Here is a 23928-nt window from a genome sequence, read left to right as displayed (position 1 = left end):
TGTGGAATTTTTTCAAGCAAAAATGACTGTACCAATTCCTGTTAACTATCAAATGAACATTTCAGGATACAGTGAACTGTCAAATATCTGTACAGTTATTAAGGTCTAGATTATCCCTTTGGTCCTCCATTTATTGTCTTTGTGTGTGTGTGTGTGTGTGTGAGAGAGAAAGAGAGAGAGATGGCTCATTGTGGAATGATTCCTGAGAGCCTACTGCTGTTCCAGCCATTTATTCCTCTAATTGCTGTGTTTCAGCTAAATTTAGCTCCCACTACCATCATGCCTTCAAAATGCTGCAAGGCACACTCGTTTCCAAGAGCTGTCTCTGCTCGCAGGTAGTTCCAAAATTGGGGGGGGGGGGGGGGGGGAGCGGTGTTAGCTGGGGAAATGAACACTTTCCATTTGACGTACCCAGGATCAGCACCAAGCATTCCCAGGTCAGTTAGAACATATGAGGGTTCACAATAAAATACTGTGGAGCTTTACATAGAAATTACAACACAAAAACTGGTCTCTCCGTTCAACCAGCCTGCTTTGGTGTTGATCCTCCCCATAAGCAGTCCTAATCCTGTTCCCATATTCCTTTGTTCCCCTTTCCTTCAACCATCTCTAACCTGTTCTTAAATGTTGACGTGGCCTCTGCCTCTGCCGCTAACTCTTGAATGCATTTCGCACCCTCATAACCTTCTGTGGTTTTGAAGAATAAAGTGTTTCTCCTGCTTTCTGTCTAAAATCACTTGCACCTAATCCTGTGTCTATGTCCCCATGTTCTAGACCTCTGTCACTGGAAACAGCCTGCTTCTGCCTACTTTGTCCCATTCCTTTGTAATTTTAAACATGTCAAAGCACCCCATAATTTCCTCCAATTCTGGCCTGTTGCGCATCCCCGATTTTCTTCGCACCGCCACTTTATTTATTCATTCATGGGATGTGAGCATTGCTGGCAAGGCCAGCATTTATTGCCCTTGAGAAGGTGGTGATGAACCGCTGCATTCCGTGTGATGAAAGTTCTCCCGCAGTGCTGTTAATTAGGGAGTTCCAGGATTTTGACCCAGCCACGATGAAGGAATGGCGATATATTTCTACGTCGGGATTGGCGGCCGTGCCTTCAGCTGCCTAGCCCTGAAGCTCTGGAAATCCCTCCCTAAATCTCTCCACCTCTCTACCTCTTTCACCTTTTAAGACGCTCTGTAAATCCTACCTCTTACCAAGCTTTCGGTCACCTGTCCTAATATCTCCTTATGTGGCTCTGATAACGCTCCTGTGAAGCACCTTGGGATGTTTTTACTACGTTAAAGGCCCTATATAAATGCCCCAATTTTTCAAGTATTTCTTTGGATTTATATTTCCTCATACCAGACAGCAGCCTAGAGTTTCTCAGAGTGGCAATGTGGGTTGGAACTGGCAATATTGAGGTGTCCAATTGAGGTATTATTCAGGCAGAATGGCAGCTTCTCTGTTGAGGGCCTACAAGAAAGGCTGTACCGTCGCTATATATTGTTTGCCTTGATTGTTGAGCAAATAACATGCCAACCACTTTGTGTGAAAAATGTGCTCATGGAATTCCTTAAATGATTTTGTGGGTGACTGCACTGTCTGATGTGTTACTGACCCATGCATACAAAGGAAGTTCCAACCTTGATTTCTTATCAATCTCAATCATGTTGAGAGAGAGTGTACCAACAAGAACTTGCATTTATATAGTGCCTTTAATGTAGGAAAAGATCCCAGGCTCCACTTCAAGCTGCGTCAAATTGATTTCAGCGACTCTTTCCATCATTTGTTATAAAAAAGCAGAGTGAGAAAAGACCATGTACAATCTATCCTATCATGGACTCAGTATCAATTTTATAGTTTCACAAGTTGGGGGAAACGCTTCCTTTTTGTTCCCCCCCCAACGTACAGCCATTCTGGAGGAACAGTCCTATGTTTAAGGTGACCTGAATGATGTGCTTAGGCATTTAACTGTGAAACGATAAGGGCCTACTACTACAGGTCAAATTAAGCTGATGTTTGAAGATTAAATTCCTCATTGATGTAGCATCCTGAGCAGTGAGCCCAATTCCATTTTCGTTTTGTTGTGGTTCTGCTTGGTGCTCAGTTTACTAGAGACGAGCTCCATGCCATCATCTTGTATCGGGAGGAAGCTGTTAGGAACTTTTAGGTTCACCCACGAGCTGCAAAATGGAGCGGTATTGGTGTGGAAAGAGACTGGTATTCAGCCCAGTGTGCACAATGCCACCACCACTATCACTACACTCCCGTCCATCAGCTCAGCAACAACAATGGGGCCGACTGTTTCAGTGGTTGGGAATTCAGCAAGTGTTGGAGCATTGCTTCCGGGCTACGCACTAGGTTTAACAGGCCAACTGAGGCAAGGTCCCGGGGTGTGGTGCTTGGAGCCACTAGTGAGAGCTGGGTGATTCGGCAGGACCAACTGCGAATAAAACCACCCTTCCAGGTGTGGTTGTTTGCCATGCAGAGGTGCTACCTTTAGGGCACACCCCTCACATCCCAGTGTGCACAATACAATTGTAAAATGCGGCACTAATATATTTCCCGTTGCAACCCTGTCTATCCTGTGTAAGTCAATAAAATTGGACGGGTGCTGGCGGTGTGAGTTGGGGGGTGGGGGGGGGGAAGGAAAGAAAAAAAAGTAGTGTGCTGCATTCCTGGATAGGCCCAATTTTCCCCCCAACATAACTTCTCAGACTGTGGGTGGTCCTGGACTAACGAGGAAAGTCTCCATAGCCCCCTCGCCAGCAGAGGATCTTTATATCTTAGTATACTCCAAGTGTTGTCTTTTAGATAAGCCAGTGGGACTGTGCAAGTACAATGAAAGGGTCCCATTTTCAAGTTGGCCAGTTCAGATGCAGGGCCAAGGTGTGCCCAAGCCTATAACCCAATCAAATGCCTCCCTTTTTAAAGGAGCGAGACCACTAAAACATTTTTGTGGTTGGTCTGGCTTCTCCCAAACTGATTTGTGAAACAAAATTAACTAAAATAACAAAGTATAAATCAAAGCAGTAAAAGCAAGAGAAATGGAAACAAAAATTCCATGCAGTGCACACTGGTCGCAGTGAGCTGAGTGTTCAAGGATCAGGGCTCGTCCTATACTTCAGAGCAGTAGAATGTACCTGGACCTGTCGACAGGCCTGTTCCTCATCACTCCCTAGGAGAGATACAGTTTAAAATCTGTTGCGTATTGTGCTGAGGACATTCGGGTACAATTCAGTGGAGTGATGTTTATTGATCTCATTTCCATGAGTATAATTGGAGGAGGTAATTGAAAGATGTGTGCTATATTTTTTACTTTTCCGGAGAGAATAAGAGCTCTTTCAAAAGCTCAGTTGGTAACTATACAGCCCAGTGTGCAGCTGAGCCCTGCAGACCAGGGAGGTCCCAGGTTTGGTCCATCGTCTGTGCTGAACGAGCTGATTTCAGCTACAATTGGCATCAGTCCCCCTGGGCTAAGAAGCTGGAAAATGAGCCAGGCTTCCCACTCCCTGAGGACGGGATTGAGCTGGGCTGTAGTGACCCTCTGGATCGAATAGGCCAGACAGAGTGGTGGCAGGGTAACGTTGGGAGGACAGGAGCTTAGGTGATATAGTCGAGGCTGACTTGTAGCTGTGGGTGTATATCCCAGTGTGAGGCAGCTCCTTCGAGAGGCTGAGAAAAATTAGGAGGATAAAAAGATTCTGACTTTGTTTAGCTGCACTATTTTTTGTTTAAATTTTTTAAAAAATAATCCCACATTCTGCTTCTCTGCTCCTTTTTGAGAGCTAGGTTCTCTTGAGCAAATAAACTTTGGTGAAGAAATGTTAGAGAGGGGGAGGTGACTGGAACTTTGTAAATTGTATTTCAGAATTTGAAATGACCAGTCCCACTTCTGCTGGAGACCCGTTGAAAGAAAATTATAAAAAGAAACCGCAACTGCACTTAGCATGTGAACTGTAACTTGTGACCCAGATGGATTATGTTGCAGAATCTTTGACGTGATATTCACTATGCTTTGCCTCACCTCTCCGAATATGCTGAAAAAGGGTAGACATTTACCCTGTCTGCATTATTAGGACCTTCTGTGTGTTCAATGTGACGTTCGGTACAATCAGAAGATCCTGTGGAAATACATAGTGTCTGCTAAAAGCAATGCAAAACTCTACACAGTACAAGATTTACTGATTAATTTCACAGGGTCCCTTGATCTGAATGACTCCGCAACATGTATAAGACGTACAGCTCTACTTATTACTGACATGTGATGCGATTTGGGGTGCAGGATGTGAAATCCAAACTGGCTTGCACTTGTACTGCATTTGGATAGCTGTGGGACTGGAATCAAACCACCATTTGTTCTGGTCCCGGTCAGTTCAGGTTCAACCACTCATCTGGAAGTAGATTGTGAATGATTTTGGAGCCATTCTGGTTTGGAAAGTGAAGTGTAACCAGGGACATTAGACAAAGGACCCATCAGCAAAAAAAAAGGAATCATCTAAAATTAAAATGGCTGCCGTGATGCACAGGGCAGCAGCTGCAAAGCAGCAACCCATCATTTGGCTATTTTAAGGACAATCTGTGGGAAATGGGAGTTAACGGCATTGCGGATATAAGTTACACTTGGGATTGCTGTCGAGTATGAGTATGTAATGCATTGGGAAGTGAGCTGCCTGGTTTGATGCTGAGTCTCAAACCAGGATTGATCCCTAGTCTGCTGATTTTAGTTGGGGTTGCTACGATTCAGCTGATTTCACTGCCCTCCATAGCCTAGGGGGCCAAATGTGTGTGTGTGTGTGTGTGTGTGTGTGTGTGTACTGTGATGGCCCCCTGATATAATAGCTTCCCAACAGGCGTTGTTGCAGGATCATCACCTGGGTGAGGAATTGGAGGGCTTCAGGCATTTGTAAAACCATATCCCAGTGTGAATCACTGCCGTCAGAGGGTTGTGGGGGGTCAAGTGGAAAGGAAAGTAAATGATGGGAAATAAATGGGTGGCCCAAATCCACTCTGGGAACAATTGCAGAAAATCTCTGCAGTATTGGTATCCAGTCATAAGTTAACTGCATTGCCCTAAAGGGCCATCTTCGGGTCTCAGTCAGTCTTGTTTCTACCTGCAGTGATACCTGCCCTTCCAATTTGAAAATATTTTTGCACTGAGGCCTTCCAGATCACTACTGGATTTGCCTCATGGGTTTTACAATCTTGAACATTAGAGTGAGTGTGCCTGTTCTGGAAGCAGCAGGAATGAGTGAATGTAAAAACAGAGAGGCCCCATGACACCCACCTTCCATACCGCTTTTCTCTGTTTTCATCAGGAGAGAATCTTGCCTAATGTTTTATTTTTTGTTTTGTAGATCATCCAATACCAGACAGTTCGCTATGACATTCTGCCTCTATCTCCACTTTCTCGCGTCAGAATAAGTAAGTACTGTGATCTAATTACGCCGTTTGTACAGTGCAAGTTAATCCTTTTCGGTGCTTGCATAGATTGCGACATCTAATACCAAATTTTAAAATTCTGTACATTTTCAGTGTAACTTGAGGCTCCTACATTTTGGCAGGAGCAGCACAGATCTTAGCAGAGCACGGGTCTTCTAATTCAGTTTATATGAAAGAGAGAGATATGCTTCCACTGTCAGCGGGGAACCATGACCTTTTCGCACTGCTTGGATTATATCTGTTGACAGCCTGCAGAGGAAAAATGCACCTGGATGAGTACATTGTATTTGCAGCATGCTAAGAGTTAAGTCGTTTGTTTGCTTATATTGAGGATAGTGTTTACTTCCTTGTGTTATGATCATGCCTGAAAAGTGATGGAGCATGTCTACCTCCTAGATCTGCTGTCTGTATGGTTCCCCACCCCTCCATTTTCTCTGTTAGCCATTAGGTACTTGGGCTATGTTCATGTGAGCGCAGAAAGTGAGTGTTGGCAGGCTATTTAAGTGGGCCTAACTGAGGCAAATCTGGTCCTTGCCCAACATCCAAACGTAGGGAGTTTCCAGCCAGATGTCCCTAGATATGGATCTGGAGTGGGGTGCCTGGCTGACTCTTTAAACTAGTGGACCTCTCATGGTAAGTCAGATCAAACAATTGGCCATGAAGGGGGGTGAAATCAGCTGGAGTTCCCATTCGTGATCACTATTCAGTGACCCTTGCTAGAAACCGTGTGTGACAGTTCCCAATCTAATAGTTTCCCAAGGGGCCTGAGAGAGACTTAAGGAAGAGCATCTGATTAAGTAACCTGCACCTCTGGTTAATTAGTTTAATTGTTTGGTGAGGGAACTGTGCAGATTGGAAAATGAATGCACGTTTCAGGCTACAGGTCAAAAGAACTCAACATTAAGTGATCAGCTTTTTTTGTGACATCTGGTGCATGTCTGACCAAGCACAAGCTAGACACAGCATTTTTTTTGATTTTATACATTTCCCGTTGCATCTTTCCCCATCCCAGCCCAGAGGCAATGAGCCCATTAAAATCACCCCTACCACTGTGGATGAGATAGCTAATTTAACATTGGCCGGGGTTTGACCTAGGGCCTTGTATGGCTCTGTGCTACAGCAGATGGTGCATTTATCCACCTAGCTATCGGGGACCCTGGGTCTCAGTATTCTTGCACTTACAGATGGGAAACACTTTTTTTATTCGTTCATGGGATGTGGGCATCGCTGGCGAAGCCAGCATTTATTGCCCATCCCTAATTGCCCTTGAGAAGGTGGTGGTGAGCCGCCTTCTTGAACCGCTGCAGTCTGTGTGGTGAAGGTTCTCCCACAGTGCTGTTAAATAGGAAGTTCCAGGATTTTGACCCAGCGACGATGAAGGAGCGGCGATTATATTTCCAAGTCGGGATGGTGTGTGACTTGGAGGGGAACATGCAGGTGGTGTTGTTCCCATGTGCCTGCTGCTCTTGTCCTTCTAGGTGGTAGAGGTCGCGGGTTTGGGAGGTGCTGTCGAAGAAGCCTTGGCGAGTTGCCGCAGTGCATCCTGTGGATGGTACACACTGCAGTCACTGTGTGCCAGTGGTGAAGGGAGTGAATGTTTAGGGTGGTAGTTGGGGTGCCAATGAAGCGGGCTGCTTTGTCCTGGATGGTGTCGAGCTTCTTGAGTGTTGTTGGAGCTGCTGTCATCCAGGCAAGTGGAGAGTATTCCATCACACTCCTGACTTGTGCCTTGTAGATGGTGGAAAGGCTTTGGGGAGTCAGGAGGTGAGTCACTCGCTACAGAATACCCAGCCTCTGACCTGCTTTTGTAGCCACAGCATTTATGTAGCTGGTCCAGTTAAGTTTCTGGTCAATGGTGACCCCCAGGATGTTGATGGTGGGAGATTCGGCAACGGTAATGCCGTTGAAAGTCAAGGGGAGGTGGTTAGACTTGTTGGAGATGGTCATTGCCTGGCGCAAATGTTACTTGCCACTTATCAGCCCAAGCCTGGATGTTGTCCAGGTCTTGCTGCATGCGGGCTCGGACTGCTTCATTATTTGAGGGATTGCGAATGGAACTGAACACTGCAATCATCAGTGAACATCCCCATTTCTGACTTTATGATGGAGGGAAGGTCATTGATGAAGCAGCTGAAGATGGTTGGGCCTAGGATACTGCCCTGAGGAACTCCTGCAGCAATGTCCTGGGGCTGAGATGATTGTCCTCCAACAACCACTACCATCTTCCTTTGTGCTAGATACAACGCCAGCCACTGGAGAGTTTTCCCCCTGATTCCCATTGACTTCAATTTTACGAGGGCGCCTTGGTGCCACACTCGATCAAATGCTGCCTTGATCTTAAGGGCAGTCACTCTCACCTCACCTCTGGAATTCAGCTCTTTTTTTCCATGTTTTTAAATTGTCAAATAGTAAAGCGTTTGAATATTAGCGGGAAAAAATTACTATGTTTCCTCCAGTGATTTGAAAAAATGAAAACAATGCATTAGCACATCACTCAGTCCGTGAGGAATGTGGTGAACATGTAGGATTTTGTCTAACTTTCCATCTTGGTTGTCAAATACAGCATAGTCCATTATCCTCTCTAGTCCTCGGTGTGCAGTAGGAGGATTTCAGCTGGAAGTGCATTACATTGATTTTTTTTTTAGTAAGCTACTGCAAAATGAGTTTTTGATTTGCTAACCTTATGGGCTGCAGGCAGGGAATGATGGTCTCCTTGGGCTGACTGGTTTTGTAAATTTTCAGATCACGCACTGAACAAATGCTAATAGTGTTGGGAATAGCTTATTACTGCAAACCTTGGCTACAAAATTTTAAAAAAACTTTTCAATTGTTTGATTGTCCCTTTCCTCTCCTCCCATTCTCTCATCTTGTGTAATATTAATTTCACTTTATTCTAAGTAAATTAACTTTTAAATCTTTCCACGTGGTTGCTTTTTCCTGGCTCCAATTTCAGAGGTGAGATTTTCCCTTTATTGATTGGCTAAAAACCTACACTTTGGGCCCCACTTTAAGCCAATTGAAAGTTAAGATCACTGCAGTCGAATACAACACAAAAAGGACCGGCCAATGAAGGAGTATATTCAGACCATAAAGGAAAGAGTAAGCCTGAGCGAATGAGCTAGTCCGGCATACTAAAGGGTTAAATCTGCTGTCAGTGAAAGTTTAGGGGCTCAGATGGCTGTAGTTATGGAGGTTCACAGCAATTTGCGTTTATATGCCAAAGAACAAGGACAGTAAATGGGAGAAACTATGTGCAATTAAAGTAAGTATTAATATATCAAATTACATTGAGTCTACATCACAGAAACAGGCCATGTGACCCAACTGGTCTCTGCCGGCGTTTATGCTCCACACGAGCCTCCTCGCTCCCTACTTCGTCTAACCCCATCGGCACACCCTTCTATTCCTTTCTCCCTCGTGTTCCTATCTAGCTTCCCCTTAAATGCATCAATGCTATTTGCCTCAACTACTCCTTGTGGTAGCACATACCACGTTCTTACCACTCTTTGGGTAAAGAAGTTTCTCCTGCATTCTCTATTGGATTTATTAGTGACTATCTTTATGATCTCTAATTTTGGACTCCCCCACAAGTGGAAACATTTTCTCTACATCTACCCTATCAAACCCTTTAATTATCTTAAAGACCTATATCAGGTCATCACTCAGCCTTCCCTTTTCTAGAGAAAAGAGCCCCAGTCTGTTCAACCTTTCCTGTTAAGTATATCCTCCCAGTTCTGGTATAATCCTTGTGAATCTTTTTTGCACCTTCTCCAATGCCTCTATATCCTTCTCATAATATGGAGACCAGAACTGTGCACAGTACTCTGTGTGGTCTAACCAAGGTTCTATACAAGTTTAACGTAACTTCTGCTTTTCAGTAGTTCAGAGGCTATAAGACACATTGAGAGGTTGAGAAGCAGGGTTAAAGTGAGACCCAAAATTCACTCATTTTCATTCCTCATATTGGGTTTTGAAAGTTGGGTAAGATCCCAGAGTACAGGGCAGTGGGCAAGTGTAGTGCTGTCTGCTCCTGGGGGAGAATATGCCTGACTTGGCTGTAGATTTTGTCTGTTTTTGGCTGGGAGCGGGGAAAGGATAGTTGATGGGGAGGGGAGATTTATGTTCTTTTGTGAATTATTGAATTTTTTCATTATAAATTTTATTTTAGGTGTATATGGGGGTGGGTAGTGCACTGCCAATGGCTGTATGCCACAGAATTTCTAGAATGTGATTGGTTATACACTGCCTAGATGGTGCTGGTATCTGATTGCTCTTTACGAACATGCTCCTGGTATCTGATTAGTTGAAGGGTGAGTTGCCTCTGTGGTCTGTTTGAAATTCAGGCAGGTAATTGCTCCTGGGTCTACAATTTTATTGGTCAAAGGGGCACCGTGATGCTACATTGACGCAGGTGCAACCTTAATATAACTTATTATTAAAACCTTTGTTCCTTCCCTCCCTCCCCCTCTCTATCTTTGCAGATCAAATGAAAAGGAAAATCCTAGTTTTAGATTTGGATGAAACATTAATCCACTCACATCATGATGGAGTGTTGAAACCAACAGTGAGGCCGGGCACACCACCAGACTTCATGCTAAAGGTGAGACAGTGAATCAGTCTATTGGCAAAATGACCTGTTGGTATGATTTATTGATCTTTTGAGTTATGATTTGAAATAAATGAGAATTTTGTCGGAATAATTCTCTGTCACAATTCTGCTGCTTTTGCAATATCCATGTGCGTGCGCACCTGTTTAACTGTGGGTCTGGCGCTGTACTGCCCTGTTTCTACTTTGGGTGATTTTCAAAAGGATACGGTAGTGTTAAACCACTTCTTGAGACAGTCCTGTAGTACACGTGCAGCGTAAGTCAGTGTTGTGACAAAATGAATGATTTAATTATATGACCGCATGGTATTTGAAATGGTCTGTCTCCCTGTGCTAACAGACAGTGCCTGTTAACCTTTTTAAAAAGTCCAGGATTAGTTCCTCTTCCCCTTTTGTGGTTTCATCTGACACCAACAGAATCGTCGATTATCTGTTTGCTTCTGACAACCAGATCAGACGACAGTTCAAGATTAGTTGGGATTTTGATGTGCTGTGAACGAAGCAGAGTGATGTGATGCTTTGTTGTGGGCTGCCATAGATGGTAAGAGGGTTTTCAGACTACATCTCCCTGTGGGGAGGTGGCGTGGTGAAGGCTAGATACTCCTGCCTGGAGGGAGGGGCCAAATCAACAGGAAGGGTAGTCATTAGGCAGGAATTACACACCCGCAAGAAGGTAGTTAAATTGACATTGTCTGTAGCCTGAACAAGTTGGCAGCAGGTGGTACATAGTTCAAGGAAGTTAAAGGAAGGGGGTGAGAGAAAATGTCTTTGGGGTTGGGCAATATATACGGAGTGGGAAAAGAACACGAGGCAACCAGTGTAATAGGTTATTTGAAGTAAAAATTGTTTCAAACTTTGTGCTGGTATTGGTATTGCATTAGGTTTAGCTGTAGAATACAAGCTCAAATGGCTAATAGTCCCTTCATTGAGGGAACCCCTGTGTAAAATGCTTCTCAATATGAATCTCTCCCTTTTTAAAATGTTGCAGCATCTGATTGATTTGATATCTTCATTGAACCAACAGAACATTTGTTATATCAGCAGGTAACAACCCTTTACACATCTGAGAGGGGGAGGTGCACCTAAGGAGCATGCTGCAAAACTCCTTAAAACTCTTTGTTACAGCCCAGCTTGCAGACGCAGCGCTATAATCTAAATGAGACAGTACAAGTGCCTGCCGAGGCACCACAACCCATTTCACAACATGGATTTTCAACAGGCTCTTAGAGGCTGAGTGCCAGCAGTAAGTGACCACCTCCAGACCTCAAGCTACCATTGCCTACCATTTTCTCTGACCACAAGAGTTTTTTTTTAAACTTCAAGAAACCAATCATTACCACTGAATCAACTCCAAATCCAAACCGGAAAACGGTCAAGCATTTAACAATCACGTTATAAAACATTTAAATTTTTTTTTTAGATAAATCATACACTGGTTTCCGTATTAGTGTGGTAGGCTATTTTCTTTGGCATTTACAGCATAATTGTACCAGTTAAGCCTGTTTCAGGGCAGCCTGTGCAGGCCAGCAGTACAGTTTTTAACATGGTTTCTTGCACAGACTTTCAGACAACCAATTTAAAATTATAGCCACAACTTTTGAATATCTCTGTAATCCTGCATGGTGTGGGTGTCTGTGTTACTGTCGATGCTCTGAATCTGCATCACATTAGATTAACAACTCATTCCAGCACATTAGCAACCTCAGTGCTGGAAGCAGTCCTGTGAAACTGCATATCAAGGGGCAGAGTCCTGAGGTGATTTTCCTTTTTGAAGACTACCAATAATCCTATTTGTCTGGAGATTTAATTGCAGTCAAAGAATGAAGATGATACCACAATTCATCAATATAACATCCTTCCCTTGCTCCTCTCCCCAGATCCTGCCTATAGGATTGTCCTTCTTGCTATCCAGGACCTTTGTGGAAATGTACTTCAAATGTTGACCCAGATTAAAATATTCTTAACAGAAAACAAAATGCTAACTTTTAGGTGGCAAAACTCCCCCCTCAAGGAAAAACATAATTGATTGCACTAGTTAAATTTACACCCTCAAAAATGCATTCAGACAATGGGTCAATAATTGTAGAAAAATGCTGGTGCTATCTTTTTTTTAAAAATTCATACCCGGGATGTGGGCTTTGCTAGCAATGCCAGCATTTATTGCCTGTCCCTAGTTGCCCTGAACTGAGTGGCTTGCTAGGCCACTTCAGAGTCAACCACATTGGTATGTGACTGGAGTCACATATAAGCCAGACTGGGTAAGGACGACAGGTTTCCTTCCATAAAGGACACTGGTGAACCAGTTGGGTTTTTACGACGATCGGAAAGCTTCAGTGTCATTTTTCTCATTGAGAAGAATTTTGTAATATTTTAAATATGGGACTGTTGTTGCCCACTGCCTGTGAGCTGATCTGAAGATCCATTGGTTACTTGGCTGGAGGACAGGAAGTGCCTGATATTGACAGTTGATGCTCATCAACACGTTTGAATTTGTTGAATGTTACCCAGCAACAACAAATGTTTCCTGTCCTTCATCTGTGTGAACAGTGGAAAGTTAGTTATTTTTTTGAGTGGGTGTGAGCAATTAACCCAAAAATTAAACGGTATCACTGGGCATTGTCCCTTAGATTTGAATAATGGGTATGGTGAGCATGTGAATTTTTTCATAATGTGAAAAATGCTCAGCTGTAAAAATTTAGATTTTGTACTTTCAAAATTGCCCAGGGAAAACAATTTGAACTATATGTAGTTTGTCCCTATAACATATGGCTGCACTTCAGAACAACAATTTATATTTATGTGGTGTCTTTAATGTAGAAAAACTTTACACAGCACTTCAGAGGTGTAAGGAAAATTACATTGAGCCAAATAAGGAGAGATTATGAGAGGCCAGAGATGGATTTTAAGCAGGATTTTAAAGTCACAGATGGAGGTGCAGAGATGAAAGGGTCTAGCGAGGGGATTCAAGAGTGTGGGGCCTTGATGGCTGAAGGCATAGTTACCGGTGGCGGGGGCAGGATGCAAGAGACCAGAGTCGGAGGAATGGAGAGTTGAAGGCGCGATTGTAATGCTGGAGGAGGTTACACAGATGAGGGGCGAGACCATGGTGGAATTTAAATGCGAGCATGAGAATTTTAAATTTGAGGTGTTGGGGAACCAGGAGACAGTATAAGTCAATAAGGACGAGTGTGACTTAATGGGATATGGGCAGCAGAGCTTTGGATGATCGAAGTTGGTGATGAGCATATGGATTTTGTGGCGGGAACCAAAGACTAGGCTTTAGTCTTCATGTTTAGCTGAAGGAAGTTACTGCTTGCCCAAGACTGCATGTCAAACAAGCGACCTGGTGGCACAAGGGATGGAGGGAAGTAGTGGAGAAGTAAAGGTGGATGTCATTGCTGTGCATGTAGAAGGTAACTCCATTGTTTTGGATGTTGCTGCCGAGTGGCACCCGTGTAGATTGGGGGGGGGAAGCAAGAGGAGGGGGGCGGCTAAGGTTGGAACCTTTTGTGGGGGGGTTTCCTGAGGTGCTGGTGTGGGAGTACGTGGAGAAGCTATTGCTAGAGATCCTCTCATTATGATTGAATAGATAAAAGTTGAACCAAGCAAGGGCTGCCCCACATCGCTGGAGGGGAGGCATTGATGAAGTAAATCATTGATTGTGAAGCACTCTAGATGTCCTGAGGGAAATGATATGAACACACATAATTTATCTTCTGCATGATGCTCGGGTGGAGTACTGGTTGTTAACAGGTCTGTCATAAGTGGTGGGAGCAGTTGAGGTGACAAAGTATTGCTGAAGAAGCTTATTTCACATCAAAGTGTGAGCTTAAGTGTGATTCCTTTTTCTATAGTGTATTATTAAGCCTAGTGATCAATTGAATTCACCTTAATGAGTGCTGCAAAATAGACTTGAGTTATTGGAGTTTTTAGTTTTTAAACTTGGTCAGGGAGCCCTCTTGTGTGAGTGTTGGTCATAAGCTGTGTTTTAAGGTTGGGGTATTATTTAAAGATACACTTTCTCTCTGCTCAGGTACTTGTCGACAGACATCCGATCAGATTTTTTGTACATAAAAGGCCTCATGTGGACTTCTTTCTAGAAGTGGTGAGTTAGCTGGAAACACATCATGAATTCATAAAGTCCTAACCCACTTTTTTTTTTTAAAAATGCACTAATATCTGCAGCAGGAAGGGATTTCATTATCAGTTTTGAGCACAAAGAACAAAAACATTTAGTTGCACTGACCTGTGCAAGTTATTGTGTGTCTGACAAAGGGAAGGAGGATGAATGAAGATATTCTGCTTTATTCCCCCCCCTCCACTTTTTTTCTTGTCTCCAAGACACTGACGTGCTGGGGTATCATTCTGTGGGCACTACAACATGCTGAGTAATGCTGGAATATTGGTCCATGGATGTTGCAAGGCGCTTACTCGTGCAGGGATATGGTTCCAAGCGAACTGCAAAGTAACAAACTGGGGTATGGTTCCATGGGCACTGGTTCCTTCTAGTACTTCACCCAAGTAGTCATTCATCAAGTGTAAGCCTATTCGACCGTGGGGGGCATCAAAGTCAAGCTTGATCCAATCCTTGTGCATGTACACTTTCTCTCTGGGATTACCAGATAGCAATTGGGAGTGGAGGCTCTGAATGATTTGAATTTGTCTCCCATTCTGCTCCTACCTTAAGGGCATCAAAGCCAGTTGTAGTACCCCCACTGCTTCCCTGACTGAGACCAACTAACTCATCCCAAATTTAGGATTGAATCTGGGACCTTCGTGGTCTATATGGCTTTGTACCACAAAAAACTGATTCTGTGATGAAGTAAACTAATGGGGGATTCGACCCTTCATGCAGTAGGACGTCCCATATGTTTGCTTTTTTTTAAAAAGAGTACTGTATGGTGCAGTTATTCTGCAGTTTTGCATCCATAAAAGCCGAAACGATTTGGTGTGGACTCTCCTGTCTGCGCTTTTAATCAGCTTACTGGCTGATTACGCTCCTGTGAAGCGCCTTGGGACGTTTTGCCACATTAAAGGCGCTATATAAATGCAAGTTGTTGTTGTAAGATTATAATCTGAGTCAAGTTTGCAGCCATGGAATATAAACACAATGACGCTGGCTGCAAATGAATACTGTAGCCAGTGATCTGATGTGCAGTGTACAACATGCTCCTTTTGAGTCGTGACACTTCTCCCATACTGCGTGTAGTTATACTTTCACTTCTGCATCTTTGCACATTAGCTGCTTTTTGACCTGCTGCTCATAGTAAGTTTCTAGTTTTATTTGTAACAATTGGATGCTTCTGAGTAATGACATTAAGTGACTGATGTTTACTGATGGTCTCTAAGACATCATGCCGACTGGGAGTGTCATACTGGTGCAGCAGCAGAAGCGATGCTGAGGCATATTGCAGGGGCCTTAACAGAAGCTTTAATCTGCATCAGTGCCAAAATTAGTTTCACTCTAACAAATAAATAAAAAAAATTGAGTGTTTTATTTAAAATTATAAATAAATTGTGCAGTGTTCTGCAGTAATAATCAGCTGCGATTGTTTTTGCCAGGCCAGCCAGTGGTACGAGTTGGTGATTTTCACCGCTAGTATGGAGATCTATGGTGCAGCTGTAGCAGACAAACTAGACAACAACAAGAAAATTTTAAACCGACGATTCTACAGACAGGTACGGAACAGCAGATCCTCCATAACCAGCGCAGAGTGTAATGAGATGTCTGAACCATTGTCTCGTGAGTGAAGTTTGATATAATTTTTCTCTCTCCTCTCTTTCTTTATCGTCCTCTCTCTTTCTTTCTCTCGCCTTCTCTCTTTCTCTCCCCTTCTTGCCCCTTGATATTCTGCTTGTCCATAAACTTATTCTTGGGTTCATCTGCCATTTCTTTATTAAAAAAAAATAAGTTTATTGGAACTCTGTTATTTTGATCCATTCAATGAAAAAAAAATCCTGTTCTAGTAAGTGTGAAGTTTTTTCTTGAAATCACAACCGTAATGCAGCCCGTGGATAAATGTAACATAGCTGATTGTTGTAAGAAAGCTTCTTATTCCTTTGCATTAGACACTGTCGGTGCGATGCAGTTGAAGCACCACTGTGGCTGTGGAGTGGGGGGTCCTCCCTCTTCTCTCCGCCTCCTCTTCCCCCAACCCCCCTTTGAAATTCCCCAACTCTTTATGCATGCTTGTATCCCAGCTGTGATGGCACCGCATTAAATAATGGCACCAGGGATCCGGTGCTAATATCTGCCTACAGAGCAGTCCGTGTAATTGAGTCTATAAGAGATGTTTCTGAGACACATGGTGAGTTCCTGTGTATATGCAAGTAAAGTCGCAGAGAATAATGGAATTCATATGGGAAAGTGCCCATTTCCTACACTTCTTCACATTTAATGATGGCCTTTAAAATTTGTGTCCTGGGCAGTCTCAGCTACAAGGAGGAGAATGGAAATACAAAGTGCACCATCCCCCAATGGCTTAATGAGTTTATCCAGTGACTAACAGACCAAGGAATTGTCAGGTTTGAACTCTAGTGTATGCAGATTTACTTGAACTCGGTAGGGAGGGCAGTATGGGAAGTACCATTGGCCGAAGGGCCCTCTGTTAGAGTGGGGAAAAATTAACCTAACCTTTTGCCCATCCATAAACTGGAAGTGCACGTTTGTGAGGACAGGATCAGGTTTCTGTGTTGCCCCACTTGGTAGAATAGTCAACTGCTAGTCACGCTCAACATGCAGATATGAATGATGCTCACATGGGTGAGGTACCAGTGGAACCCTAGCCCAATAAGGCCCTCGATATCTTCATGAGCGGAGCAAAGAAAATAGGTGGAAAAGTTGGCAAAAAAGAATAGTAGGTTTGTATGGTGTGAATTCTTGTTCTCCTAGTTTATGCAGCTTTGTACCTTACTGTTCTATATTTTTTTCCCTCAGCACTGCACACTTGAATTGGGCAGCTATGTAAAAGACCTCGCAGCCATTCACAGTGACCTCTCCAGTATTGTAATATTAGATAATTCGCCGAGTGCATACAGGGGGCACCCAGGTAAGATGATGGTTGCTTTCAGTCATTTTTTAACTTTTCCTCCTTCTGTGACCGTGTTATTAGGATTTCAGTAAAGTGCAACAGTGAGGTTATGATATTTTCGCAGGCACATTATGCTAGGAATCTGGTAGGATGCACTGGGCATGTGAAATTTCTGTATTATGTCTACTTAAGCTTTGAAAAGCACCCTGCAGTAAATTAGAATCTGTACTTGTAAGCTTGGGTTGAGAGAGGATGTATAACATTGGGGTCTGTCACTGGAGGTGAAATAAATATTTTGCTGAACATTAGATGCTTTTTTTTTTAAAATGTGCTTTTCCTGCCATGGATTGGCACAGTGAGTCTAATGACAACACCGAGAATATACTCTTATTACATAAGTAGTCTTTTACCCTCCTCTTTGTATATTTCTTGAAGGCCATGTATTTTTGCTCTAACTGCAGCACATTTGACCTTCTGTGCCAAAGTACCTGCACTCTGTGATGCATGCTGACTGTTAATTCCTGTTAAAACACTAGGATGATAACTGGGCTTAGAGGGTTAAATTATGAGGACAGGTTGCATAAATGTGGCTTGTATTCCCTTGAGTATAGAAGATTGAGGGGTGATCTGATCGAGGTGTTTAAAATGTTAAAAGGATTCAATGGGGTAGATAAGGAGAAACTATTTCCTCTGGTGGGGGAATCAAGAACAAGGGAACATAATCGTAAAATTAGAGGAAGGCCTTTCAGGAGCAAAATCAGGAAGCAGCTTTTCACATAAAGGGTGGTAGAAATTTGGAACTCTTTCCCCAAAAAAGCTGTGCATGCTGGGACAACTGAAGCTTTCAAGATTGAAATATAGATTTTTTTTTTTGTTGGGTAAAGGTATCGTAGGATATGGAGCGAAAGTGGGGAAAATGGAGTTGAGGTGCAGATCAGCCATGATCTAATTGAATGGCAGGGCCTACTCCTGTTCCCTATGCTCCTAATTCACTGATCGTAGCTCGGGTTAAAATATACAAAAATTGTGTCCACGTTCAGATTGCTAATCCTGATGTGAATTATATGAAGCACACTGGCCATTGATGTCCAACTTGACATAGTTGGTTACTTGAATGTGTCTCATTCAGTGATTCTTCACTGCACATCAGCTTTTGTTTTTGTTTTCTCTGATGTAAACATTTTTTTTCTAGCAGAAAGCATTCCTTTCGAAGAGCAATGAGAATCATTCCAAGTGTAAGGGCGCGTGAGCTATGAGGGAAGATTTTTATAAACTCATTCTCTACAACCTTCAGAGAAGATGGTCGAGGGAGTCCCTTATTGAAGTACAGTGAAACCTGTAAATTAGGGACACCTAAGGGACTTGCATCAGGTGTCCTTATTTTCAAAATGGTCATTGTATGTATAATAAACCGGATAAGCCATATATTCCGGGATTGGCTGTATTTCCTGCCGCGTTCATTTTTTCTCGCCCTCACCTGGGATCTTGCCTAATTCTGGAGCCCTGCCTGAGGGATGTGATTTCGGTTCATTTTCTGTTGGGTTTCCCAGATCATTGTCATCCCGGGGTCCTTTTCCATTGAGAGAGGGATGTCCTGATCCTAGGATCTGCTACGTTGGCAGCCTGCACCGGACAAGGTGGCTGCTGTACGGCCAGAGGGCTTAGGAGATCCCAGCCAAATTGGGGGGGGGGGGGTTAATGTCCTGTAGATCTCTGTTCAGGACTCCCCTCCCTCCTTTTGCTGCAACTGGGTGGTGGGTAGGGAGCTGTTAGCAACTCATCAGTACCTAACATACTGGTGGAGTGAAATGTGGTGTTGCCTGGTGTAGTTCCTGGCTTTGGTGCAATGGGGAGTTCTTTACCCAGCATCCATAGTGGCAGAGAAACCGCTCTATCCCTGGGACAGAGCCATGTAAGCGTTCAATCCCAATGATAGAGCGGTTTCTCTACCGCTATGGATTCTGGGTAAAGAGATCTCCATTCCACAAAAGCCATTTCTTTCACCCGATGCTGCCTCACGCTTACCTGCGTTTTAAGTTGTAAATAGACTTGGTGCATTGAAGGCTGTCCGTAGTTCATAATTTGCACGTGTCCCTGGTTTCAAAGTGTAGCTTGTATCTACTACAATGTAAGTTATTTGGAACTGTCAATAAGCGTCCATTTTTTGCTGGTATTTTTTGGCGGGGGGGGGCGGTGTTTGCTTGTATATAAAATATTAAATGACTTTGCTGAGGTAAATCTTGATTATCTATAACTTTTTGAGACCAGTCCACAATTAAGATGGTTAAAGGCAGTCATTTCATGCTGGATTTTTTTTTTGAGATGGAGCAATTTACAAGTACCTACCATTCAGTAAACTTGCTTCACGACAACAGTTAACCTCTAATTGCCATCGTCCCTGTTTGTGGCAATTAGGCTTTCTGGCTTTAAAGAGACTGGCCACATTAAACCGAGCATTTTGGCAGCAGAATGGTACCTTTTTTGAATTGGATAGTATGACTCCCCGTCCTTATAAACAGCACATTGTCTGACTTAACATGAACAATGCCTGATTATTTTAAAATAAGAAAGGCTGGTAGGACTGGAGGTCATAAATATAAGAGAGAGAAGTAAGTTTCGATCAGATAGCAGAAGGGTGAGGAGTGTCTGGAATAATCTGCCAGGCAGGGTGGTTGAGACACAGGCTGGACCTTCTCTTGTGTAGTTTCCTTGTGAAGGTGTGTTAATCTTGTTTGTTTTTCCCCACCTACAGATAATGCTATTCCTATCAAGTCTTGGTTCAGTGATCCTGGGGATACAGCTTTATTAAACCTTTTACCTATGCTTGATGCATTAAGGTAGGTTGACTATGAATTACTTAGTACTGGCTGTTTTGTGAATTCCGCATGCTGCCCAAACTTGATGGATTTTAATTTTAAGAATTATTTAACAATATTAAACATATTTGTGAGAGATGCCAAGAATGAGTCCATAAAATTCTCACCCTTCCCAACCAAAAACATTGAAACACGTCCCTCTCTATTATTTTCTTTTGGAGTTCTACAAAATGTGTGTTTCACTCCAGAAGTTTAGTGGGTATATACACCACCTGATGCAGTACTGAGCTCTGCCGATTAGAATGGCTCTAGGTTCAATTCCCGGTCTGTGCTAAATTAGCTGCTCTCAGCATGGCCATACGGCAATTGGTTTTCACGCCCCTATAGCTAGTGAGGGGAAATAGGCTAAAGTTTCTTGCTGCTGAATATTATCCAGTAACCTATACTGGAAGATATGCGTGTGGTAGTTAGGTGCTGAGCGGATCCAGCTGAAATGTGATTCCCCTCCCCTCCCGTGGTCATATGGCCTGCCAAAATTCATTGTCCAGGCTCTCTCATGAAAGAGAGAGGTATCAAAAGGGCTGCTGACATCTATGGAGTCATGTCCTAGCGAGAGTCAGCCTCATCAGAAGAAGAGAGGAGAAAATAGGAGATGGGGTCGGGGGGCAGAAAAGGCAATTGTACTCAAAAGTTGTGTTTCTTTTCCTTCAGGTTTACATCTGATGTTCGGTCCGTCCTCAGTCGGAATCTCCACCAGCACAGACAATGGTGATGTTGAATTAGGTGTTTCTGGTGTATCCTTGTTGGCAGTTCATGCCATCCCCTCCTGTGCTTGAACATTGTAAAAACTGCAGTCCAGGGAAGGGTTCTGAGTGTGCATGAAGTGCCATAAGCTCAGTGGATAGTCGAGACTTCTGTTTACTTCTGTGTGGACAGATATGCGTGTGAATTTTACACACGTTCAAATCAGTGCTGAAATGGTGCATCGTCTAATGCATTTTAATATATCTTTTTTTTTGTTTATAAAATGGTATTTTTGAGCTAAACTCCTCTCATTTGTCTGAGTTAGAGTTTTTCTTTTGAAGTGTGTTCTGCCTTTTAACGTTTGATTTATGTGAATAACCACAATAATTTATCAGTCTAAAAGTAATAAGGTGACAAGACTGCCTCTCATTGAAAGGGAGCCAGTTTTTTTTTTAATCTGCTCCGTCCTTCTACATGATGCCAAAGTGGAAGCTTGCCTTAGGATCCCCAAGTTTTCACTCTGCAGTTTGACCAGGAAAAGCAATCGGAAGCCTGAGCCTGTCAATGGTGCTAAACCACAAATATAGAACAAGGCTTTGTTTGGGCCTAGATTTTTTTTAAGCTTAGCCCTAATGTGAATAGTTCTGTAAATTCAGCTTTTATCAAACAACAGTATTAATAATTGCACATCAAATGAAGAATAAAATCTGATTTCTAGTACAATAATGGGTGATTTGTATCATGACTTCATTTTGTAGCCTGAAGAGGCACAGCTTAACTACAATTGTAACCATCAATCTTGCCTAAGATTTTTTTAAAAATCAATCCACCAGGATTTCCCCAGTTACCTTGCATTTTATTTGACCATCTCTTTCTTCCACCTCCTTTCTCTTCTCTTTCCAGACCTGCCTGTTGGCTCAATAGGTAAAGGGCCATGTGCCACAGTACTGAGCCATGCAGATCCTGGCATGGAGCCATGTCTTGGGTTCGATCCCTGATCTCAGCCAGGATGGCAGTAGCAGTGCTACCATTGGCCTTGCACCTCTGGTCTAATGAGGGGAAAAATGAGCAAGGTTTCTGCCCTTGACCCCTGACCAGCGACTCCTGCTGAAATGTGTGTGCGTGTGTGATTGATATAGATATTGAGAGAGAGAGATAACGGGTGAAAGCAGGTTTCGTTGTTAATTGTCTACAATTGAATGGTCTGATGACAGTCATTGTCTAGGCTGACACAAAGTATGACCTCTGAGGTACAGGGTAGCTGCTGGCATGAATCCTACCTCCGTTTCAAGGAGGGAGGGAATCTTTTAAATTTAAATATAATTTCCTGAAAGAATGGCTTTAACAACCATTTAATTGGCATCAAGTGACTTAATGAATGAAAGACTGTTGTGCTGAGATCACATTGTAAAGCTTTTTGCTGCACAAGTATAAGCACCCTCTCTAAGCCAGAACGTTGTCGGTTCAAGTTCCACATGGACTTGAGCCCATGGCCCAATTAAGCAGTGTGTTCTCTTGATGTCCTGGTTTACAACCTTTCCCAACCAACAGCGCCAAAAACAGATTAAACTGGTCATTCATCTCATTGCTGTTTGTAGGACTTTGCGATCTGCAAAATGGCTGTCGAATTCGCCTACATAACTAACTGCTTCCAAGCAATTTATTGTATGGGAAGCACTTTGGGACATCCTGATGGATGTGAGAGAGTGCTATATAAACGCAAGTCTTTCCTTCTTTACGTTCTAACTGTATGCCAAGATCTTGGAGAACTCTTGCAATGTCTGGTCAGAACTTTCAGCTACATTTGACACTAGGGAAAATGGTAACAGATATATGTAGTGAGGAAATAAAAAGAGCTTTGAGTCAACAAGGCACTTTGTTTAACAGCTGAAGACTAAAATAGGTAACATTTCCTTTGCAATCTGACTCTCCATTTTTAAATCGGGATATTTTACAGATGCATAGAATTTAAAGCACAGGAGGTGGCTATTTGACCTGTCATGCCTGTGGTGGTGATGCTACAGTGGAATTGTATACACTTCCATTTCCCCACTCTCTCTTTGATGGTATTAGACCAAAAGGCTGTTCCTGGTGCCAAGCAATTAATTATGTTCTGTTACGCTAGGTTGGCCCCAACAAAGAGCTGTGTTGACATGATCAATGTGGAACTGGTGCTGTGCACCGGCTGGTTTAAAGGGGTTCAACCCTTCATCAGTCATTAGCTGGTGCTGAAGTTCATGTACCATGGGGTGCGGGTTTTTGCCTGAGGCTGAAAGCTTGCGATTTCAATAAAAGGTGAGGTACTTTCTTACAGCAGGGGAGTGTTATTCCGGTTTGTTCTTGCGCATTTAACTTGTTTAAGTGGCACTGGTATCATGTCGGCTAGGGGAGAACTGGGTAACGAATTCAATGCTGTAGGGTCATTTGCATCATCTAGATGTCATGAATTGTAAGAGCAGAGATTGAGTTTGTAATGGTTATCTGACCCTTCCTTAGGTTAGTACCTTGCATAAACTGTTCCCTGAAGTCTTTGCACAGCCATCACAGATGGAGTGTCTGCCAGAGCCCATCAGAGCACCTGTTGCCAACACAGTGAAACTGCCTCCATCAACCCCGAAGTATGTATTTAACAATATTGTGGCTAATTTCATAACTGACCTGGTTTCTTTTGTGCAATCTAACTGGGAGAATGGGGCGAAATTTGTAATTTTGCCCCCCTCCACCTGCCCAAAAAAGCACTAACAATACGGTCCTTTATGGCATGATGACTCCCAAATCTCCTGTAGATGAAGTCTTTTAATAGAGGTTTGGAATTTTAATTGACACATGGTAAAGGATATTTAAACATTTAAATGTAGAGCAAAACAGCAGCCAGAGCCAGAAAAGGCCTAGCAAGTTAATTTTTAAAAACAAAATGTTTGGTTGCTTGTGGGCCAGAAGGAGTGGGAGCTTCGGGCCTCGCTTACTGGATTCTCGTTGAACAGCCGAGCAGCGCTGATTGGCATTTTTAACAGCTGATTGGTGAAAGCCCTGGTGCATTGCTCAGCCACTCCTGCCTGATGTGCTCCATTCATTGCTCTTGGCCCAAAACTGACACTGAGCAGAGGCTGCTCGGCAGTTTATAGTGCCAGCGAGTGCTAACTGCGCTTCACTGAGTTCTAGTTTGAACAGTACTGATTTATAAATGCGTTGAGGTTCTCAAAATGCTCGTCACTGTCTGTACTTGAGTATTTATATTTTACTTTTTAGAAGAGTATAGGTGAAACTTTGACCCACATCATCAGCGTTGCAGAGC

At 43.2% G+C, this 23928-nt stretch overlaps 1 protein-coding gene across 6 annotated transcripts in view; it reads left to right on the top strand.

The window, feature by feature from the left end:
* LOC137301177 (CTD nuclear envelope phosphatase 1-like) overlaps positions 1-23928 on the top strand; it is a 46479-nt gene that overhangs the window by 13412 nt on the left and 9139 nt on the right. For 2 of the 6 annotated variants that reach the window (XM_067970632.1, XM_067970631.1), the window contains exons 2-9: positions 5352-5418; positions 9918-10036; positions 14076-14147; positions 15605-15721; positions 16980-17091; positions 19826-19910; positions 20601-20657; positions 23130-23251. In XM_067970632.1, the coding sequence (XP_067826733.1) occupies positions 5352-5418; positions 9918-10036; positions 14076-14147; positions 15605-15721; positions 16980-17091; positions 19826-19910; positions 20601-20657; positions 23130-23229 (729 nt within the window). In that variant the 3' untranslated portion in view covers positions 23230-23251. The other 4 variants (XR_010958241.1, XM_067970633.1, XM_067970635.1 and 1 more) reach the window with 4 other exon arrangements.

The sequence above is a fragment of the Heptranchias perlo genome, chromosome 32 (assembly GCF_035084215.1).
Source record: "Heptranchias perlo isolate sHepPer1 chromosome 32, sHepPer1.hap1, whole genome shotgun sequence".
Lineage (NCBI taxonomy): Eukaryota > Metazoa > Chordata > Chondrichthyes > Hexanchiformes > Hexanchidae > Heptranchias > Heptranchias perlo.
This window is presented reverse-complemented; position numbering and strand designations above follow the sequence as displayed.